The 24,514-nt window shown below is 42.2% G+C and overlaps 1 protein-coding gene across 2 annotated transcripts in view; it reads left to right on the forward strand.

Annotated features, from left to right (window-relative positions):
• Window positions 1–24,514, forward strand: part of adgrg6 (adhesion G protein-coupled receptor G6) — a 92,309-nt gene that overhangs the window by 3,843 nt on the left and 63,952 nt on the right. For both annotated transcript variants that reach the window (XM_005732776.1, XM_005732777.1), the window contains exon 2: window positions 5,488–5,588. In XM_005732776.1, the coding sequence (XP_005732833.1) occupies window positions 5,488–5,588 (101 nt within the window). The remainder of the gene's footprint in view (window positions 1–5,487; window positions 5,589–24,514) is intronic.

Below are 24,514 nucleotides of genomic sequence, written 5' to 3' on the forward strand. Positions count from 1 at the left end.
TGGCTGCAGTGTTGAAAGGACAGGTTCCTGTGTGGGCTTCAGACCTCCACCAAGTTTGAAGAATTGTTAATATTGGGATACTGCAGCGAGACGAGTGCTGCTATGGAGATTTAATCCTGAATGACTTTGTTCTCCACCCCCAAAGCCGACAGAATAGAAAACAAGTGCGCCTGTTTAACAGACTGATTACACATGCACGACACAGAAATCTGAGCGCCACGCCAACGCAGAAGAATAAAGAGCACAAATATCTTAGATTAACATCTCTAGAATATAATACACTCATCTACAGAGTCAAACAGTTTGTCCCCGTTTACCTTCTCTTACTTCATAAGAGAATCCATACTTCTTTCTCTGACTTATAGAAAGGTCTTCACACAGTTCCAGACTTTGTCTTACATGATGTCTGAAAGGCGTTTGGGTCTCCGAGGAGTGTTTTTAAGGACTGCATACCCCACCCACAACAGCACCCCTGCAGCCCTAAACTGGATAAGAGGTTAATTAAAAGGATGAAGGCTTGCCCACTGGCATGCTTATGTGGCAGTTAGAGATGGATAATTTCATGCTAGTGAAGTTTTTGCACACCTGAGTCACATTCAAGCCTTTTCTATCCTGTTTTCAGGATTTTAATCAGAATCAATAATGTCGTCAGTATCGATGACATCCCCATCACTCTCCATCCGGAGGCGCAATTCTATTTTCAACTCGCGTGTCCATAATACAGAGTAACTCTCTGCTCAGCTTTAAAAACTGTAAAACACATAGAGGCGGGGCTTCAGCCGTAAGCTTTCAGCAGTGTAGTTTCCTGCTGTTGATCTACGCTGATGATGGTGAAGTATTTTTTCCCAGAGTTCGGTGTTTTCTGTCTCAGCTACTATAACATAAAACTGAACTGCAACCCTACTGAATTAGGTCTGTTAAAGTTGTTGCAGGACGCAGCTTCTGGTGATGGTGTATAATGCAGTAGTTGACGCAGCAGCAGTGGGGAGACTGGTCTCTTACACATATTTACATTTAAACATCAGCCCTTTCCAGCATGTAACCGAGCAGATTTTGGAAGCTGAGCCTCTCTCTAGGCTTCAGTGACAGCAGGTAAAAGACACAGTTTATTTTGTGTTTTTAGTGACTGCACTGATTTAGTGATGACATAAAGGCAAATCCTTCAGTAATGCATCTGTGGTAGGGTCCAATCAGGAAGCAGTTGACACCGTTGGTTTGTTAATTAGACCAGAAAGAGAAGTTAAACAGCAACAAGATAAGAAATACAAAGAATGAGGTGACGCTGACAGAAAATGTTCAGCGTGATGTCGGAAAGCTTTCTTTGATTCTTGTGTGTCAAACATGAGCAGTTTGAGTAAAATGTAGTTGGTTGTAATTAATAGAAATCAATTTTAATGAAAAACATCTGTCAGGCTTGTTTTCTCACTCATGTCCAGGTTATTAACCTTCAATGTAAATGAACTTGAGGGTGAGTCACAAAGGTGTTCCTGCTTGTGCAGAGGGGTTGGGCAGAGAAGGTTTGTGTTGCCGAGTCATGTCAGAGCTCCTTTTCCTGCAGTGAAAGGTGATTTTCTCAGTTGTTCTGCAGTGAAACCCTCAGAATAACCTCTGGGCCACAGAATGCCTGGCTTGAAGCAGGGGTTTGCAGGCTGCCATCCAGCGCTGCGGACACATGAATCGCCGCCTTTATGTGGTCATGTCTACCGCCTTGCTCGCTGACCTCGCTCTTCTTGTCATTCACTCCCATTTCCACAGCAGAGATGGAGCTGGGAGGAGGAGGACCGAGAAAACAAGACGCATGACTTGACAAAGAGGCGAGTTTTCTTTAATGTCAGGAGCTGCATGAATTTGCAGCACTGGACACAACAAAGCTGAACGATGAAATTAAAATCGAGCTCTGTTCTCTCTGCTCTAAATATTTATGATGCAGGAACTGTTCCCAGTAGTAGGACGGCCAAGTTTGCATCAAATGATGAAAAAAATTCTAATTAAAAGTTCCCAGAGACCGAAATGTTTCTGCTCGTCTTTTTGCTTTCTCTACCTTGTACAATTTTCATTTCTTCCTAGTGTGTTGAATAATTCACTGGTTTGATCTGCGGAGACAGAGGAAGTGTGCAGCTGCCATGTAAAGTTGTTCAAACACACCGCTGAGGCCATCTGCTGCCTCGCACATAGAGACGTGACTTTGTTTCAGCATGAGGACTTAGCAGTTTAAGCTCAGACAGGGTGACGACGAGAAAACTTTGCTGCGTTAAACCGTTGAATATTCACTGAATGTGTAGCTTCGGCAAAGTCCACAGCTCAGGTCCACATTATTCTGGACCTTTGGAAACATCAACGGCCAAATTTGTCGTGAGAAAAAAATTGTCTTTGGTTGTGCACAGACAGACGAGGAAACTTTGAAGTAGCTGGGATCAACCATGTGATCGAGGCTTTTCACAGCGTACTCTTTCTGGATTTGCACAGGGATGGATATCAGTACCAAAGTCCTAATCAGTTCAGTCACAGAGTGAATGAAGTGCTGTGCAGGCTTCATATATTTCTGATCATCAAGCTGTTCTAGAGACCATGCTAGGTTTGCTAGCCACATGTTGGTCTTCGCCAAAATGACCACACAGTACAAAGTGTGTGTGCCATTATCATTAAATATGCTAACCTTCTTCACTTCTACCTCCTGGATCGGTGCAGATGTGGCAGTACTGCCTGAGTGAAGTTCAGGAGGATGCTGGCTACATGTGCCGTCATGGCAAGCATATATAGGAGTGCGGTGGGTGTATCTTGGGCGGCTTTGGCCTCTTCAAGGAATTCACCAATCACTGGCAGATACATGCAGTATCAATAGAAACACAAGGACTCGCTCCCACACAGCTCTGGTCTTAACATCATGGAGTTGGTAGGAAAACACAAGGACCTGGGGGCCATACCTTTCTTAAGTGTTTTTGATAAATATGAGCCACAAAAAGATCCCAGCAGTCCCAGCCGTTAAGTGTCCAATGGGTTAATGAACAGCTGAGAGAACAACCTGAAGGCTGGTGTGGAGATGCCGTGGTTTCTTCTGAAACTTAAAGACATTCGGAGTTTTTAAGCTGTGAACAACTTTTCTCGGTCTTCGGGTCATTTTTGCTGTGATTCATAGTTTAGTATTACGTGATCTTATAACTCAGTAACCATGAAAGAGGAGCCGAGTTTATGTTCTTGCTCAGTTTTTAGCACAGCTGTCACTTCTCTGCATTTTACAGTCTCCTGACAACAGAGACAACAAAATACAATCAAATCAACTCAGCCAGAGTCATGAGGGACCGTCCGAGACACCGAAAACAACCTTTAGATTCACTTCACTGCGTTAAGCACATAGTGCACAGATGATGTCACTTCCTTCCTTGAAACCGCTGTAATTTCATGTTTTCTGTCATCTGCCACTCTGCCCTCTGTCTGCTGAGCCCAGGTGCATTAAAAGTTATTCAAGTTATTCAAAAAAACAGCAGTAGGATATTTTGGTAGATCGTAAACAAAAATAAACAAATAAATACATATTAATATACATATTAATAATGAGAGTAGTTAATTATCAGCTTCTTAATAATTAATAATAATTGATTAAGTGAGGAATTATCCAGAGAAACTTCATTAGCAGTGATTCAAGCAAACCTGGAGTTGGATATGTGGAAGGAGCAGATTATAAGATCCTGCTTTTAATAAGCAGACTGTCTGTGTGATGCTGCGGGTATTTATTACTATTTATAATTTATACACAGGCGACAAACAAAACCTCCACAAACCCACTGTGTGTGTCTGTGGAAAATAACTGGAAAGGACTTTGGTAGAAAACCTTTGTGACTGTGGTTTCAGCATCCTGCACTGCTGTGTGTGTATACATGTGTGTGTGTGTACGTGTGTGTGTGTTACCAACAGCAATTATGGGGATCAAAATCCTGGTTTGAAGGCATTTTTGAGACTCAAAATGTGGTTTCAGTGACAGGGTTACAGTTTGGTTAGGGTTAGGCATTCATTTTTCATGGTTAGGATTAGGGTAAGGGGCTAGGGAAAGCGTTATGTCAATTAGATACCCCCGCCCGATGTGTGTGTGTGTGAGTACTGTAAACATTCGTTTCAACTGCAGGAAGAGACTAAATCAGGAAGAGACTAAATCAGGAAGAGACGAGCTGGGTCTCCACATCGCTGTTCCTCCCAGAGGCCTTTGAGATTTGGATCACTGGATGGTTAACCCTGATAAACTATAGATGAAAGCCTCACTCGACCTTTTGGTTTCATCTGTGCTGAGATAAAAGTGTCCCGACCTCACAGCCGTCAGGAAAATAAGAGGTGTCAGATGGCTGACAGTGGATGTGTGTGTTTGTGTGATAGATTGGCAGGATCCAGCTGATGGGTGAATAAAACATGAAACAAAGGTGTGCTGACGCTGTGCCTGGAACATCTTCCTGAATGTGGCTGACTAGTTTGGATCCCTGTGTGGGACTGAAATACTCCCAAACGGACACATTCAGATGTGTTATTGGACTTTTTTTTAATTTGGAGACTTTCCACAGTTTTTCATTAAGTTGCAAATCAAGTGACTCTTTGATTATATTAAATTTGATTTTGAATAATGTTATGCTGCAAAGAATGCCACAGAGAGCAAGCGTAGAGTATGGGTACCTGACTGAAGATATGTAATATAAACAGTTTAACCCACTGATGTCGGCTTTATTTAAACATTTCCTTGAAGGATAGAAGTCAGTCCTGTTGGGATAACTACCTTCAGTCTTCTCATGAACTCTCACTCCTCTATAACACCTCCGACCCGTTGGGGCGTGGACGTCAGCTGATGCTTTTGTTCTGTGTGTTGTCGATGGGGTCTCCATAGGTCGGGCTTGTTCCTGTGCCCTCTGTGACCCTTAGTAGGTCCTGAGCCATTGTTGCGGAAAACTTAATGAATGAACTGAGATAAGATTTGAATTTGCTTTAAAGCTGCTTCACTTTGCTGAAGTGAAACTCTTTGATACAACAAGTCCTCTCATTAGCTTCTCTCTGCATTTGGAGCAGTTTGATTGGTTCCTCGGGGGTGTGATTGTCTGACACGCAAACACATGTGATCTGCAGTCACTCGTTTATTCACAGGTCTCTCGTCAGTTTCAGGGCTGCAGGACACATTTGAATGTGACTGGTGAGAAGCATTTGAAGCTCCTTTTTTGTCATGAAATTATCCATAGTTATGTTGAATTAGGAATTACTGAGACACAGTAAATCTGCATCAGGTCAAGTTGCACTCCACCCACTCTAGAGCGAAGTGGAAGGCTCTTTGTTCCCGCTGATGCTTTTCTGTTGCTCGGACTGAAAAATGACAGCAAATAAGTTGAAAATGGTTCAGAGAGCAAATGAATCATAAAATGTGGGGTTTTCATCCAAGAAAAACAGGATTCATGTTCAGAATATGAAAAAGTCGGAATGCACTATGCTGAAAATTTCCTTCTTCGTCTGCTTTTCCAGGGAGACCTTTAGAGGTGAAGGCGGAGGAGGAAGAGGAGGAAGGTGGAGACTTCGTCACGTTGTCCCGGTGGTTCTGCTGTGGATGACCCTGCACAGACACGGTAGGACTCGATGGTTTTAACTCTGCCTGAATGGGAAAATCCAGGACAAATAGATCTTACTTTTATTTATTCACTGAAGCAGGAAAGCCGTGCTGCCCTCACAGCTGTCACACCGACAGGAAAAAAAAATCACACATATTCTAATAAATAAACCTTCAACCCCTAAACCGCGAGCAGGAATAAAACCGTAATCATCTGAATACTGAAGACACTCCAACTGCAGTGTGTGTTCAGGCAGTAGTTGGAGTTACTGGGCTACTTCCTGATGACATGTTTTTAGTGATGTTTGCTGTGTTATTGGGCAGCGTGGATATTTTGAAGAGTTCACCACTGCAGCCACAGCAGCACCCACCCCGGAGAACATGACAAATACGTTCACTCGCACTTTAAAACACAAGGAAAACGCCTGCAGGTCACCTCTGCAGGAGAGGCTCAGGAACAGGCATCAGTGTTCTCAGTTACAGAGCGATGCCGTCTGATGACAAAACACGAAACCATCATGAAAATTGAATTTATTTGTTTGTGTATGTGAATGCAAACATCACCTCTTTGAGTTACGGTCAGCTCGACTTTGGAGCTAACATACGAGGAAGTGTAAAAATCATCGGGTCCATCTGAGAGTTGAGCTGCAGTCCTTGGTGGGAGGGGCAAAACGACCCAGAAGGCTGTATTTTTCTTTTTACTATTTGAAAGTAGAAAACCTCACAGCGTGAACACAGATACAATATATAAAACTTCATGCTTGTGTCAACCTGGGAAAAGAAAGAAAAAGGTAGGGGGAAGGATTAGATCCAGGATTTTGATAAACACAGAGCTAGTGCAGGGAGGATGGGCTTCATGTCACGATGTTGGTTTCAGGTACAGAATGAATTAACAGTAAACAAACCTTTATTCAGGTGACCCAATAGTCCAAAGGGGCTGTGGATACACTAGGCATGAACAGGCACACCAGCAACCTGAGGCTTTAAAGCAGGGGTGGGGAACTCCAGGCCTCAAGGGCCAGTGTCCTGCAGGTTTTAGATATTACCCTGGGTCAACACACCTGAAATAAATGATTTGTTCATTACCAGGCCTCATTACTTTGGTTGTGTCCGAATTCAGGGGAAGGATGCTTAAAATGCCATATTTGGAGGCAATGACGTCACAGCAACGCGACAAAGGCTGTCCGAATTCAAAGAGTACTCAAAATGTGGCGACAAATGCGTCTTACTTTTCCACAAATTTTAAGGATGGGTCCGATGTATCCTTCGTGTCCTACCATATCCCAGGATTCATTGCTGGTCATAGAGGAGATTTGTTTCTGATAACGACGGGGGTCGAAGCGGGAGCGGAAAACACTTTCAAATGTAAGTATATGAAAATCTGGTTGTACAAAAGTTAAATTGTTATAGCGGTCGTGTTGTTAAGCTTTGGGCATCTGCGTAGACTTTTTTAAATTTTTTTTAAAATTTTATTTAAATAACCGTAAACCAGCTTGTATGGTGGGTCCCGCAGTTTTTCATGTATTGCCGCTTACATACAGCTAATTTAGATTTTTTTAAAAATTGGTGACATGTTATGGGGAACAAAGACCAAACGACTTAATTTATTAAAATGAGGTGAAAACGATCACCTCTTCACTGGGGTGAAGAATTGGGCCGCTATGGCATGGAGGTACAAGAATAAATCAATTTACACATCATATTCATATGAATATGGTCCTATTAACCCTCATGCTGTCCTATTACCCCACAGCAGCGGTCCCCAACCTTTTTTGCGCCACAGACTGGTTTATGTCAGACACGGAGCCTTTAAGGTGTCGCGGATAAATACAACCACATAAAATGGTCCAACCAAGACAAAAACTGTGGTATCTTGTAAATATAATAATAAACGTGAATGTACTGTGTAATTGTGTAACTTTATTAGCAGCGTCCTCCTGAAAATGCAGAGGCTGAGGAGAGGAGAGCAGGGAGAGGATGGACAGACTGTTTTCACTTCTAGAAAGATTAGTTCCAAAATGAGTTATGCATTAAGAAATTAATTTATTTGGATATATTTGTTACATTGTTATATGTGTTGCATTAGTGTAGAGGTTTTATGTTATTAATAAATTAATTAATTAAAACAGTAATTGTCACTGAACTCAATTTGATTCACAGGTATTTGTAACATGTATGAACATAATGCTAACTTTGAACAATAGTACTTGGATATTTATTTGATAGCAATAAAGTAAATAACAAAAAGCTTTAAACAAGAATTAAACAACAGTTTTAAAGATGAAAAAACAATATTTTCAGTTGTTCACACAGGATTAATCTGAGTGAACTGTTCCTGGACGGTTTCTTTCACAACTGTAATAGATTACAGGAAGTCTCTGGCAGTGTTGCTGAATCTGCCCGAGCAAGATCAGACATGGATGGGGTGCTGCAACTGAGACCTGCAGTTTGTCTTTTCTGGTCTGCGAGTGGAGAATCACACAGGGTGGTCTGCAAAGAGAGCTTTAGGATGCTTCCTCCCACTGTCCACTGCATTGTCCATCCACAGGGTTTGCAGGCTGGCTCACTCGTGGCTGGCACACCACTAAGATGTTTTCAAAAATATGCAAGCAGGAGATGGTGGATGCTAAATTATTAGTATAATACTTGTAACTCTGTAGCAGACAACAGTTTGATAAAGTGCTATGTAAAAGAAACCAAAGATTAGATTCTATAAGTTTCAAAGACCTTTGGTTTATATATTTTATACAATGCAGTACATGTGTATGAATGACTGGTGTTGTGCCAAAAACTGATTGCTCGTATTTAAACTGCTATGAATAACATGTTGGTCTATAATACGTGAAACACATGTCAAATGTATCCCTCGTGAATGATATCAAGTCACCTTGAGCCACAAACAACATTCCTGTAACAAGGTAGAAGCTGCAATCAGTTGTTGGCAGACTTTTAAATATCCTATTTTTTTTATGAGTAAACTGGTCAAGTGGACAGCAGACAGCGCAACAAATATATCAACAGCTCTGTAAACATACTTTAAGTGGACAAAAAAGATCAGATTGGTTATAATGTCGGTACAATAACACAGAGTTATAAAGACACTTGAAAAACAGGTAATTTTTAAATTATATAACCGCTTTGTGAACCCTGTTCACCGAAGTCTATTTACCAACATACATAAAGATATTACACACGGAAACATTGGAAATCAGTTTTGGCAGGCACTTTTTGGCACAACACCGGCAATGATTCAATTATCCATGTAATTAGCTGAGTAATTCCTAAATGTGTGTAGATTAAAGGAAATTATTTTACCTGCATATGTTTGTCTCTGTTGAGCCTAAGCTACAAAACGTGCCGGCGACGACGATAAGGTTTTTCTAGCTCCTCGAGAATTACAAATGTACAAAAAAAACGGAGCGACATTTCTGGGTCCATTTTAAAGTTTTCGAGCTGTGGCGCTAGTGACCATAAAAACACGGAAGTAAGGGCAGACTTGAAGGCTAAAAGGCTGTCCACAGCCCATCTGTTATGTTGCATACTCATTGTTTGTTCAATAAAGTTTCTATGGAGAAAAAAGGGGGCTGTCCACAGCTGCTCACTTCCTGACTACCTGTCCATCTAAGGACACTACCTTGTGACGTAGGTAGGTAGTGTCCTTATGAGCATCCTTCCCCTAAATTCGGACACAGCATTCAAGACATGTTGAGGAGTAATTTAGCCATTTAAATCAGCTGTGTTGGATCAAACGCACATCTAAAACCTTGAGGCCTGGAGTTCCCCATCGCTGCTTTAAAGCATACAGGAGGCAATAAGGGAACAGGAAACACAGCTGAAAGTAATCATAGATAATGAAATAAAACTGGTAAATCATAACAAGAAAACAGCAAACACACAGAAAAGGAGAAAAGCTCAAGGAATCAAAATGAAGCTGCACCTACAGATTATTTCAATCTCATTATGTTCATCAGTAGCATGTCGCTGCAACCACAGAGGACCTCCCTGAGACCGAAACCGCTGCTGAAACACGAAAGTGTGGCAGTGAAGACTGTTTGATGTCATTAAGGTGCTCACAGGTGTAGAACACAAACATGGATCTTTGTGTGTGTTTTGACCACCCTTCCTCCAGTTGACACCGGAATCATTCAGTGTTTGTGGAGGACTTCCTGAACGCTCGCAGCTGTGAGGGCAACGCAGCACAAAATTCTTCCTCTGACACAGCAAAACGATAAAAGGCCCTCAGCAGCCGTCAGAGCGACTGCACAATGATTAAATGTCAGAGTTTCAGAGCGGAGTAAAGTCTGCTTTCACTCTCAGTCTCATTTTGTTCACTCGTGGAATCTTTGGAGTGAACATGAATGTGAAGTTTTTCCTTGATTAAAGCTGCTCGCTCTGTGATAATTGCTTTAATTACAATGAATCTGTGCTTCTAATGACATGAAATCATCCATTAAATGTCATTTTCAGATGTTTGTGTGATTATTTTAATTAAACATGGGGCTTGCTTGCATTTCCTTTCCCTGTGAAAATGCCTTTTATTGTGAAAGGCTCGTGGACATGACCGTTTTGTGTTTCTTTGCTTTGTTCATGTTCTCTTTGTGTTCAGCTGCTGTTGGGAAAAGACGCTGCGTTTTTGAGGGAGTGCTCATGCTCTACGTTCCTCTGAATAAAGAAATGAGCCACGTGTAAAAGATTCTTTCGAAGCTTAAACTATGGGAAAACCGGCATTCCCAGGGATGCAGCGTTTTTATCTGACAGCAGTGATCTTTCATTTTGTCTCTTCTTCTCCCCGAGTTTCCATCGTTTGCGTCCCGCTTCATCCCACTTTGTGTTTTCATATTTTCCATGTCTGTGTTGGAGCATGCCTCCTCTTCTTCATGCTTCCATTAACGAGAACCACCCGCCATGTTCCTGAAGCCTGCAGTCAGATATCTTTTCCATCTGGTTTATTTTTTATTCCGTGGAGAGCATGTCAGCAGCGATCATGCTCTGATGCTTTCATTCATTCATTCCCATGAGGTCAGAAATTCATCCTCTCACATCCATGCATGTCTTTCTGTCGCAGGCATCACTCTAACACCTACAGACGTCTTTTTGTTTTTTACTTTAACCTACCCAATGTTTGTGAGTGGTGTGAGGGAGGTTTGGTTCCTGGAATCAGTTTCACGTTCGATTTGGAGCCAAATTAGACAACACTGGGCCAGAAACCTGTTCTGAAGCCTAACGGAGTTTAAAAAGTTTCGTTTTATAGATTAAAGCCGCTGTGTTTAATGATGTGTGTTTAGTGATTAGTTTGGTTATTTTTCCATGGTTTTATGGTTGTGTTTAAAAACAGAGGAGAGCTCTGGAAAGGTTTTTTTGGTGTTTTGTACTCTGATTCAATCCTCTGTTTGTCAACACTTTCCTGTAATCCAGTTATGTTTTCCTCTGATTGTTCAGCTTTTGGCCAATGAACTAATCAAACATTTGTTGGTTGTTTGCTTCGTTTGTATCTTTCTGGTTACTTCATTTGTTCAGAGGATCAGTTTGATTGAAACTTGGTTTGTTAGTGTATTTTCTTTTTCTCCTCACTGTATGGCTTTTTTCAGAGCTTGTGTCTGAATGAAGGTGTAGTGGGTGGTGCCCACAGGCTCATCTGTGCAGGTTTGGGCTCTGTCAGCCCGACTCTGCTGTTTTTATTATTTTTATTTTATTTCCATTGGAAATGTTGACAGAAGGTTACCTCAGCAGAAATGAAAGTTGTTTATGTTCATCAGTGTGGCTTGCATTAGAGCACTGTACCTGGACGTAGTTCTATAACGGCGTGTAAACTGAGTCGAGAGAAAGGATTTTCTTTGTTTTTCTACAGCATTAAATTACATGGATTAATTTTCATTTAAAGAGATATTTCATGTTCACGAGTCAAAATAAGCACAAATGGCTGCAACCGCTGGGTCTCCTCAGAAACGTGCACCCAGTACAGACTGCAAACAGTCATTGCAAGCTTATTATCAAGGGTTTGACAAACATGCACGCTCAAACTACTCTGACAGCGCCGGCTCTGGGTGCCAGTGGCATCGGATGGGACCAAAGTTTGGCCAAATTCTTGCACAGCAGCCGTGGGAAAAGTGGGGCATCCACAGACTTTTGGCCATGTGAGTGTTTTTCTTAGATTTCAGTGTTCAAGGAGAAATGCAGGAGTGGAGGACCGAGAGCAGGGAACTGCTGGCTGTCCATGTTTTCCATGTTTCTGCCAATAACACTCATTAAACTGAAAAATTCAAACTCCAAGTGAGAGAGAGACAGAGGGACGGATGATCGAGAGAGAAAAGCGAGGGGCGAGCAAGAGGAAAGAGGTGAGGGGGGAGTACGTTTAATGCATTTTCCATACCTCATCAGCAGCTGCAAGCCAAACCGTGCGGTTCACACACACTCGTAAAGTTCCCAGCAGTCCTAAACCACAGCACACACACACATGTGCACAGGGGTTAGCGGTGGTCGCTGTTCTTCTGGTGACAAACACATAACCGACATGTGTGTGCTGCTGCTGACCGGCTGATAAACTGCAGCTCTGAACCAATCACACAGGAAGCTGTAAATATTAGAGAACGAGCGAGGGGGAGAGAGAGAGAGAGAGACCTTTGGTCTGACAGCAGCGTGGGGCCTTCTCCTCTCTGACACGTCAGTCCGTTAAGGGTCACATGCCAATCTGTTTAAAGTTGCTGTGCCCTCCAAACACAAGCTAACGCTGTAGCTGTGGGTCTGGTGAGGTTCCAGTAAATGTATTCTGCTGTTTGTTCTGAAGCTCTGAAGTTTCCACACACTCAGCAGAGCGCAAGTCTTCCGAGTGCTGCACCACAGTACGACTATTGTTGCAGAACCACAGTATGCTAATGCTGCAGACTCAGACCAGGTCTCCTTCACACTCACTGCCAAAAGTATTGCACTGACTGAAAATGATGCAACGTATCAGCTTCACGGAGCAACTCCCATCAGGACGTTGCTCTTACCAATTATCTCCCCATTTCTTACTGATAAACACGAAGCCTGAGGGAAATGCACAGGCTGACAGACGGTGCTGAGTTGTTTTTATCTGATGACGTGAACATGGGGCTTTATCGAGATGGAACCGGAAGCTGTAGAAATGTGCTTTCTGTCACTTGCCAAAACTAAAAGCAGCACGCCTTCCTAGCTGCTCAGCTCGGTCACTGACCTGACAGCGGAGCATCTACACTCGACCTTACAAACACAACTCTGACTGTGATTCCAGTTCCCAGATCTCACAGTATGACCACAACGTTTGACAACATAATGCTCAGACTTCCTGAGTTGCTGGTGATTTGTTTCAAACCATCCATTTTGAAATGGATTTGAGTTGTGGGGGCAGCCATCTAAGATAAGCACAGACTTCCCTGATCCTGAAATCTTCCTCCAGCTTATCTGGGGGAGCACGGTCATTTCCAGTCTTGCAGAGAGATGGAATCTGTCCAGCGAGTCCCGCGTCTGCTCCCAGCATGACATGCCTGAATCACCTAAACTGATTCCTAAACTATCTATCCATCCATCCATCCATCCATCCATCCATTTATTGTATTTTGCTTCTCCAATTCAGGGATGTGGAGGGATGGAGCCCATACCGTAGGGCGAGAGGCGTACACCCTGGACAGGTCGCCAGGCTGCTGCAAGGCTAACACACAGAGACAGACAACCGTTCATACTCACGAAATAAAATCCAGTTTTTAAAAAAAAATCTGGTCCTGTTTTAATGATTAGTCAGCAAAATATGTAAAAAACTTGTTCTTTGAAGTGAGGAGTGTGCTCTGATATTGGAGCTTTCATCTTAAAAAAAAGAGTTTCAAGTCTCATGAAGTCCAAAAAGTTTTTCAAAATATGATTAATTATTAGTTCATTTCCCACAAACATGCCTTTTGTTTCTTCTGTTTTCTTTTTCTTAACGTTTCCGTGCGTTCCAGCATCCTGCTGGCATCTGAACAACGTTTAAAATCTTTTCCACCCTGACCAGAATTTCTTTTTCCTTCCTGCCGCTGACTCGCTGTGATTAGTTTTTGTCCCGTCTGGGCTCGGAACGTTATCAGCAGCCGCAAATTGTTAATGTCACCCTCCACCAACACTGCTAATTAATCATAATTATGGTGTACTGAATTTTTTAGACAGTAAGGAAATGATTTCAAGCCTGGGCGCCTAATGGCTGCCCACTGCTTCACAGTGTGAATGGATTAAATGCAGAGAGGAATTTCCCCACGGGGGATCATTTAAGTATACATTATTATTATTAAATTTCGGTGTGTGGTTTTAAGGAATCGATGCAACGCAGCCGATGAGACGTGAGAACGAGCAGCTGAGGTTGTGCACACATCTTGCTGTGTTCTTCATAATACACATAATCACAGAAAAGATTATTAGACATGAAAGACACGAAGTAGCGTTTGTGTTAAAAGAAGATTTTTAACTGCTCAGAAATCGTGTTTAAATAAGATCCTCCGGTCCTCCTCGGTTAAGTCGTTCCTCTGGAGGCAGCGAGAGGCCGGGGAAGGGTCGTTCCTACATATTTCATAATATGATGTGGGTGTGTGGTTGTGGGATGGTCCAGATTTTATCAGCCAGCTTGGCGTCCTCCCCTCATCCCTCAGTTTTTATCTCTACCTTCACTTTTTTTCTGTTTTCTCTTCTGCACGTGTAACTAAGTACATTTACTTTTTGTGCTGTACATATTTATTTCACGGTTACAGTAACCAGTTAACCAGTGTAAAATATGATGCTTGGTTATACTATAAAATAAGAAATCTGACCAGAAAATGAACAAATGAACGGTGTTTCGCTTCCAGCTTAACTTGACGTGACAAGTTGTTGTTTTTCCTCTTTGATCTGTTTTTAATCGTCAGTTTGAGGCTGTTTATTGGACACTCTTCTCACTCTTTTCCAATAATAATCAGAGGAAATAATGAGCATAATAGTGGGCTGATACATTACTGAGCAAAATTACATCCGCCCCTTCTAATCTTCATTACAGATCTTTAAAGGTTCCAGCAGAATGTGCACCGTTAACATGAAACTACTGAAAATGCATCATTCAAACTCAAAAGGTGCTGATTATGAAATTGACTGAGTACTGCAAAATAAAGATATTTCTAAGTATTTTTATCCAGCAGCACAGACAATGCCACACTTTTTTTAAAGAGTTACTGTGTTGCTGTGAAGCCTTTCTGTTTGCAGAGAGTCCAGCAAGTTTGTTCCATATAACACGAGCATCGGCAAAAGAAAAGCCAGTTTTATGCCATGAAAATGTCTGTTTCACATCCGTTTGTTCATCTTAGAAAACCCAAATGTATTCTGTTGATAGTTTTCAGTTTCACTCTAATTGGTTGGCATGAGACTCTCTGATTGATGGTTTTTGGTGGGAGTTAAGGTGAGGTGTTCAGCAGCTGGCTGTTTCCCCACCTTCACGGGAGCATATCCATATATATCTCCTACTGAGCATGCTTCATATGATTGTTTTGGTTTTCTTTGTGTCACTGTAGGGTCTTTCCCGTATAATATGAAGGGCTTTGATGTGACTGTTGTGATTTGGTGCTAAATAACTAATAGTGAAATGAACTGAATTGTTGCTGTGTGGTGCTATTTACTGTTTCAAACCAGAGACATGTTCCAAATGTCCTGTGCTGTAAACTTTAGCGGTATGTATTTTCTTCAGTCGTGTGAATAAGCTCTTACTTTGTGTTCGTCTCTGCTTTAAAAGCAGCTGGGCAGAGATGAAGGTTTACTTGAGCCCAGTTACAAAACCTGGACGATGATGTCACTTTTGGCCTTCAATTTTCTTGTTGAGCGCAAACAAGGCGATACTCTGTCCTCTCTCCTGTTTTACACATCATCCCCTCTTCAGTCAGCTCTACCTTCCCCCCCAACTCTCGGATGCCAGTCTTGATTATCTCCCAGTGAAAGACAAGAGGATGATGTGAGGGAGGAGCAGGAACACCTGGGAGAGTGATTCAGTATTCACCTGCAGAAAGAGAAAAAGTGGGGGGGGGAAAAAAAGTAAATTCCTCTTTCACTATGTAATTATTGCGCTTCGGGCGAGCTTATCTGTGCTCATTTCAGTGCTTCAGGTGTGTGCCGTTCATGTTTGAAGCTGGAAGAGAGCAGCTGTCGATGGATTGAAATCCGGGGTCTGAGCTAGCCACCCTGTTTGCATCTTTTTGAAAGACCCTGATAGGTTGTCCAAATTATGGAAAATATTAGGCATCATGTAAGTGCAGTCATTGTGTAACTAGTCCAGCTGAATAATTGACTTCTCTCACAGCAAAGTGGAAACAAAGGGTTTTCTATGGAGCTCATATACCGTGTCAAACTGAAACAGACATACTGTGTTGACTCAATATTGTCTGAAATATCTCTGTATGCAGTGTCAATATTTTCCTCTTTGGAAGAGGCAGCTCCTGGGCGAGGTGTTCTGAGCATGTCCGATCCCAGACACACCGGAGAGATTATGTCTGTCAGCTGGCTGTCAGCTGGTGAAACCACCATATCTGAGTCTCCTGTAAACAATTTTTCTATGGGGACGAGATCATTAAAGAACTATATTTTATGTGTGTGGAAATGCTCAGAGTCAAATTAGTTAGAGCTGTAAATCATCATTTCTTGGAGGAGAGGCAAGTCCGTTTCTGACCGATGATTGGCCAACAAATGTTTCTTTCTGTAATTGCCATGTTTGTTGTTGTGTTTCAACCGCAGGACCTTCCCTCAGATTACAGGAATTCTTATAAGGATCTCAGTTCCTGTGCAAGAATTTAAACTGTAGAATGAGGCAATAAATTCACTTCTAATAAGGTCTGTTTATTCCTGGAAAAATACCTGATTAAGGTGTAAAATTATCAGCAGTTTCAGGAACTCCTGATCAAGGGGAACGTCACGGTTGTGATATATCAGTTCTTGGAAGTAAATCTGTTTGGATGTGGGTCAGTGAGTGAGGATTAGTGTTGGAGGTTGGCTCAAACAAAACATAATAAAACATAATAATTAGTGCTGCACTTCACTAAGTCTGCAGTTAAGTACTGTACACATTTTACTGTAGTAAAATGTGTCTGAACATCAGGACCAGCGCTGTAACTCCATCGTCTGATGTTCTGAATGAAGTCACCAAGAACCTGAGTAACAAATTAATATCTGAATATTACAGGCCAAGAATGGTTTTACTCTCAAAAAGATGGAAACAAGCTCTCTGTTTTTATTCTCTACATCATCACCGCTTATGAAGAAAGACCGCTTCAACATTTCCTGCCAGTAACCCTGTCTCTTTGTCTGTTCGATGACATCTGCCTGTAAGTACGGGTGTCTGGTACAGCTTTGCATTATGAGATGGTCTTGTAATGACTAGTTCCTTTCAAGCGCACCCAAGGCTTGATTGGGTTTCTCTTTTGTAGTCGGATCTTAAAAAGTCTTAGATTGTAATCAAAAAAACACTTCAAGTTCTAAAACTGAACCCATGCTGGAAAAACCTGTGACCTGTTGAGCATTTATCAAAGTTTTGTCTCTAAAAAGCTACATCTGAAGTGTTCGCTGAGGGAAGCGACTTCAATTTCAAACCTTTTTGAAGTTTTGTCCCGTGTGTAATTTGAAGAACTTCTCACAGATTCTTAAAGTGAGTTTAATTTTCACAAAGCATGATTCAGATTCCTCTATACTGCAGACTGATACTGACCACAAAGGCATTCTTACATTTCATCCAGCATGGTAGGCTGTTGTGCCTTCATTTGGAAGAAGTTTGCACGGTGTTTGGACTGAACTGTGTTCAATTTGTAGGTGGGAAAGAAGGAACGCAAAGAGAGGGGATCAAGAAGGAAAGCAATGGAGCGATAACAGTGAATGCCTGAAGAAGAAGGAAGGAGTAGAGAGGAATGCGAATGAAAGAATGTGAGAGAAATGCTAGAAAGGACAGAGAGGTGAAAAGAGAGAAGGGCAGGTTGATGGAAGCCAAATCATCTATAGGATTATTTTCAGGAGAAAGGCTGAAAGGGGCAGAGGGGGCTTTTATTTTTAGTGTATTTGTGATACCGGAGAATTTAAGATGAAGTTTGGCTAAGCTCCTTGGGTCACAATGAAATACCAGGTGTGCACTGATATCTTGTTGATAACAGAAATGATGCCAGAAAGTTCCTATTTCAAAAATCCTCTCTGACCTTTCCTCATTCTGTCATTTTCTAAGATCTTGGGGGTTAAGGAAAGGTCTCTCATATCTGTTATCAGAGTGGGCAGGTTTTAATACTGAGGACATGGTTAGTTGGCACCACTGGTGCATTAACAAATTTGCAAAATTAGTTTTTAAATAAGCTCTTCTCTTCGACGCAGAGATGCTGTACCAAACTCACTACAGACTCACACCAGCAGCTCTGAGTAAGCCCGATAAGAAAGACTGAAAAGGCTCCTTCTGTTGCTTGTTGTATTTCATCATTGGTCCTGATTGTAAAGGTGCAACAAACAGAAGTTTATCTTTATCTTTCACAACGACAGCAGTTTATCAGCCACGTTAGCCAACATCAGCCATCTCTGGTGGTATCTGCTGTGTCAGCATGCTCATTACGGATTCTGGATTTTAACACCATGTGATCACGCACAGTATTTCAGAGCCCACACAGTGGTGTTTTGGTTATGTTCAAACCCACTGGTCAGCCTTTAAATAGTAAATGTGAGTCTCTGTGCTACTGTACTACTGTGATAGACTGAATAGGATACTAGTGATTGAGCACCGAATCGTTATTGACCTCGTTCACATACTGCAGATGACGACCTAGCATGAGTGGACTGATATCAGGTCAGAAAAGGTGCTGAACATGCAACAAGAGCTAAAGTCTATGATGTAAATTATGATCAGGCTGACTAACCACTGATACTATGAGCACACCAGAAATGTTATGAATACAGCATCATTAATGAACAGTTATTACAGTTTGATGTGGTTTGTCTTGAATTCTCATTATACTATTATCTCAGAGAGTATTAGGAAGTCCTCGGCTGTGTGCAGCTCTTCTTTAACTTTTTAAGGACAGTTTAACAGTCCTGCTTGTGGAAGATAATGAAAGATTCACTTCACTTAGAACTCACAGTGAATAAGAGTGAAGCAGAGCACACAATGGTTTTATGACCCATCGTTCTGTAACTATTAAATTAGAATTTCATTGACTGGAATAGACTTGAGGTGTTTCTACACACACTTAAGTATTATTATTAATATTTTTATTATAGTGGACAGAAAAGCCACAGCCAAGTATGAGGAAATATATGAATTTTAGTTGAGCCACCATCTTATAATTCACTTCATGTAATGCAGACTTTGGCAGAGGCTGAAAGCTGCCACTGCTGTGATGTTGTCACGCTGGACGGAGGCCAGCAACTTGAATAGAACCCAAGCGCAGACACACAGGGCGGAGGCAAGAGAGTGTTTTAACACAATTTATTGGTGAATATATAATATATGTGAAAGCACAAGGACGTGGCATCTGTGGTGTGGAAATGTAGCCGTGGAACTATTAGCGTGGCATGAACGTGAGGACAACTAGATCTAGGCAGGTAAGTATTGGTCACACTGGGGAGAGTGGAGTTAGAGCTGGGTTAAAGTGGATTACCAGAGAGGGTAAGTATAACAGTTTTTCCAGCTTACTTGCAGGAGGTGGAGGTGTGGTATTGAGGGAGAGGTGAGGGATTTCCTCGGAGTTTGAAAAAGGTGAAATAGCTGACCTGGGGTTCGTTGCATCCAAAGTGGTGAGTGAGCAGGAGGGCAGGCAGGTGAGGTTTGGAGATATTTCCGAGTGAGGTGGAAAGAAGCTGAGATCCAAGTGGTGAGCAGCAGTCGACACTGGAGAAAAGGTCCTGAAGCACAAGAAACAGCGCGAGTAAATCTACTTGAGAATAGCAGCATGAATGTGAGAGCCGGTTACCAACATCAGGTAACTGACGAACTGGCAGGGAGGAGATGACAGCGCAGAGCTTAAATCCCCTTTGGCCTGATTGCCCCAATTAGCTCCAGATGCGTGAAGCTGAGGAAGTCCTGCCCACGGGCGGAGCCAAGGGTGCTCTGGCACTGATGGAAATTCCCAGCTGCTCACCCAGACCATGACAGATGTAGAGGTCGGCTGGATGTCTTTCTTCAGAAAACTTAAAACTTCAGAAAATATAAATTTCTTTCATTTTATGCCTTTATTTAACAGAGACAGTGACAGAGGGATGATGAATATCAGGAAACCAGGACGTTTGTGCCAGAGCTGTTCCTCTTTTACCCTAAACAAGATTTGGAGTTGCTGTAGGTTTGCAGGCTGTGGATGTTCTTGTTCCTTGTTTTACAAAGTGTCCCCAAATGTTCTCTCCTGGTGTTGCAATAGTCACCACAGTTTAGGAAACAGGCGTTCTCCTGTTGGATATTTGTCTTCCGACATGAGCTTAACTTTATCAGTAGGTGAACCTTTTCTTTCTAAAACCTAACCAAGTGTTTGTGGAGGCAAACAAATACTCCAAGTTTGTGAAGGTGATAACTGGTGAAAGAGGCAATGTAGGATTTTGAAATTTGTACCATTGGTGCAGCTACTAAATATCTTGCACGGCTTTGAATTTCAGTGACCTAGATGTCAAGGTCAAGGTCAGAGGTCAGGTTTTCTGAAAGTCTGGTGAATGCCTACTACTGCCTTCTACTCGGAGGCTGAGGGAAGTCATGGGGAGCCTCCAATATTTTTACATCCTTTCGCAAATAAAGGCCTCGTCTGCCTGTTGGAGCGACTGTGCAGTCATTCTAAAAGGCAGTGATTAAAAGGAGATGTTAAAAAGTGTCAGTATGTGATGAGTTGGGCGTTATACTCAACAAACTGAGCCCTCACAAAAGCCGTCACCAGCGCTTACAAAGTTAATAAGTAACTGCATCCACACACCCCCACCCAACCCCACACCTCACCCCACACCCCTCCGTGCTGCCTCTCCATAATTAAAATGTTGTAAATCTGTCTCGAGTGAGTAAAATGCACTCTTCTACACTTCTTCATTGTTGCATCTTTTTAAAAAATCCACTCTGGCAGAACTGCAGCAAAGCCAGCCTCCCGTCTCCCACACTAGCTCCCAGACAAAGGCCTTTTGTTTTCGGCTCCATCAGATGGGCTAAACGAACAGTGCTCTGGGTTGTAGCTCTGACAGAGAAGCGTACCCACATGTCGGGCTTCCCGTCAGGACTAGTTTCAGTATTCTGTGTGGGAACTGCTGCAGGAAACATCTTCTAGATGTCGACTTTGTTTCATCTAAAAATTTCTCCGAGCACAATGTGGCAGGCTTTGGTCAGTAGCTGGAAGACGTCTCTCAACGTAAATGTAGACACACAGCAAAGTAGACACATGTATTGCCAAACATAACACTGTGTAATTCTAATATTCAGTCGACCTAAAAGTATGTAGACAGTAAAAAAATGTTTTGTCTTTATTGTCAGGCTCGTTAACCCTCTCTGGACTGCTCTGTTTCAAAGAGGGATGAACTCGTGTGGCCATACCTCAGCTAATCGTGACCCAACAACCCAGGATGTGTGTTGCTTCCCTTTGTCATTTGTAAATCGTACGATCATTTCTTCCTCTTAACCATCAAACAGAAGTATTTAAACACGATGCATGCAAAATGTTCAGGCATGACCTCGTTCAAAAAACGGAATCCTGCATGAACTACAAACTTGGGCATCTCCTCTGCAAATAAATCTAAATAAGCAGGAAGTCTGTGACCTTTCTGATAATCTACCATGAAAGAGAATCTTGGACATTAGCAGCAGTTTGTGAAGACACACCTGTACTGTGGAAGAAGTGAGTAAAAATATTTCTGAGGATTAATTACATAAATGTTCCTCAGTCAGTGATTCCAGTGGAACAGCGTGTTGAGCTGGAATCTGGGCTCAAATTGTGTAAAGTCTGTAGTTATGAAAAATGAAGAGTGTTGGGAAAAGGCAAGCCTCTGACACACACACACACACACACACACACACATAGCCAGTAATTAGCAGCTCAGCATACACTTGCTGCGGGTCATTAGCCTCGGCCCTGCAGCCTGGTTGCGTGGATGCTGGTAATTAAAGCGACGTGTTGTTTGTATGTTGTTTGTCACATGCTTTTTTTTGGCTGTCAGGAAACTCAGGAGGGTGAATTAGCAGGAGTGAATGAAGGTGTGAAGCACACACACACACACACACACACACACACACACACACACACACACACACACACACACACACACTTCTTTGCTTTCACTGTACCTCAAGACCACAAACCTCCTTCACTCAAACACACTAACTTTAACCTTACATACAAGGAAAGCTTGGTTCTGTCTCCATTAAGTAGCTGTGAAAGTTCACACACAGACACAGAAGCTAATAAAGCAGCAAGCCATCCCAGTAGCCTGTGCACAACCTGATCTCACCTCCTACTTTTAACAGAACCACACACACACACACACACACACACACACACACACACACACACACAGAGTGGAAACACTAAAACTGTGTGTGTGCTGCGTCATCTGTACTCTGTACAAACAGGCTGTTTACAGTCTCACTGAAATAAAGAAATATGTAATACTTGAGTTAACTGAATGCTTTTTAGCCTCGTTTATGTGTGCGTGTGTGTGTGTCTCTGTGTGTGCTTTGTTCAGTCAGTTGAACTGCTGCTGAAGCTGATGTTTCAGCCTGCCGGTACAGCAGTCCTGCACGTCTATCTCCTCTCTGGAGCAGAGCACAAACACACTGTGCACCGGTTGTTTGTGTCCTGTTCCTGATGCAAATATATTAAGTATTTATTCAATCTAAAGGATGAGAGGTGGAGTTTTAAATTGACTTCTACTTCATCAGCTTTCTGCCTCTAACGAGCTGAATACGAGTCCTCTCTGCCAAACAGGGACAGAAGCCTCCCCAAAGACATGAGAAGGTTCATTATGACCTTTTATCTTTAACAGGAAACACAGCGACACACACACACACATGTTTCCTGTCTATTCTCTGCAGTTCTCCTTTACCCACCAGTCCCTTTTCATTCTTGCCCTCTTTTTTTAATTACTTCCTTTCCTGTCACTTCTCTTCTATTTGTTGCCCTTTTGTCACGTTTTTTTTTTTTTGGCATATTTTCAATCTCCCCACCTTTCTTTCCTTCACATGCTGTCCCTGCTGTCCTTTCCTTTGATTATTTATAATATTTTTTGTCTCCATTTATTTACGTACACCCCTGAGACATTCCTTCGTCCTTTCCTTTCCTTATTTTCTCTCATCTACTTTCTCCAAACAATTTCCTTTATCCAACGTCTCTGACCATCCGTCATTTCCTCTTTCTCCTTTTTTCTGTCCTCTGTGTTTCCCCTTCTCTGTTCTTTCATTTTTCCTCCTCTTTCCTCTTCCTGTTCTTGTCTTCGACCTGATCAGAAGATGCTTCCTTTTTGCTTCCTTCTGTTTTTCTTATTTCCTCTCATCTCCTTGGGATGACCCAGAACATGGCTCACTGTCAGCTCTCGGCTTATAGGTAAAAATGAATAAACTATTTTATTCAGTCCCAATTTTTATTCTGTCAGCAGAATCTGCTGATAATTTGTGTCTCCGTCACATTTCCTGTAAATAAATCCCGTTTTCATTCTGTTTGGCTTGGCTTTGATTCTCTTGCTTTAATCCAATTGATACACACAGGGTGAAATTTATAGCAGTCCACAGAGAAACACTCAATGCTGCCAGGATCATAAAATATTAACCTTTCAAATTAATTCTGTAGTGGTGAAATCATCCTCCTCTCAATGTGTGACAAGCTGCTGCCAAAACCAACCACCCATCTAAATGTAAATGCGTACAGCTGTGCCACTGCTAATCCTCCGCTCATTACACACGTTCCTAATGATTCCTCCGTTAACTGCGACAGAAATTTAAGGAGACATTAGCAGGAAATAGACTGCTCCTGTCCACTCTCTCTCCCTGACTCACATCATTAGTTAACAGTCGAGCTGCAGAGCGTCCTCTTCATCATGAACGAGGGGGAGGCTGTAAAGTTTTCCTCCTGCTCTGATTATCAGCAGTGAAGGTGACTTGGAGCCAGCAAGGAGGCATTAATGTGCTACTGCTGAAATAACAGTCAGCAGATCACACCTCTAACGGAGAGACCCGAAGATCGTTTGTTTTATTACGTCGCTAAACACAAGCAGAAGGAGACAAGGGGGCAAGAAGTGGACTGACCAGATTAAAGCAAGGAGACAGGAGATGATTCGATGAACAGAGGGGAAGAAACTGGAGGGAGCAAGGAAAGGAAAAGGGACAGTAAAGAAGAGAAAAGGGGGAAAGGAAACAAGAAATAAAGAAAGGATGAAACAAGAGGAAAGATGTCATAGAAAGCAGAGGAAGAGAAATAAGGTAAAATGAGAAAAATAGAGGAAAGCATACAAGAAGAGATGAAAAAGGAGTCAGGAGGAAACAGGGGAAACTGATGGAAAGGATGGAAGAAGAGAAGAAGTGAAGAAACAAGAAGGAAAACAAGTGAAAGTTGAATAAGAAACAATAACGAGAGAGGAAGCATGGTAAAGTCAAGAAGAGGAAACCGAAGAAGAGAAAGGGAAACAAGAAAAGTAAAAAGATGAAAAGGAAAAGGGAAGATGGATGGACTGGAGAAAAAAGGAAAGAGTAGAAGGGAGAATAAGACAGAGGGGGGTGAAAAGAAATTAGGAAACAAGAGGAGAAGAAAAGAGGAAAAAGAGAAGTAAGAACAGCAAAGACGAACAGGAAGAAGAACGCTGCGCAGTGAAGTGTGTCACTTCTCGGCCCCTCCCACCCTGAAGTCATTGTATCACTCTAGCAGATTATTGTGAAACAAATCTCTCCTCATTTCCCACATTTGCTTATCAGCACAGTCATATTTGCATGGGTGGACTTCCTGTCTGCTGTTCTGCTTTTTTTCCTGTTTGGCAAATACA

This window comes from Pundamilia nyererei, unplaced genomic scaffold (assembly GCF_000239375.1).
Source record: "Pundamilia nyererei isolate P.nyererei 1_Seehausen unplaced genomic scaffold, PunNye1.0 scaffold00048, whole genome shotgun sequence".
Lineage (NCBI taxonomy): Eukaryota > Metazoa > Chordata > Actinopteri > Cichliformes > Cichlidae > Pundamilia > Pundamilia nyererei.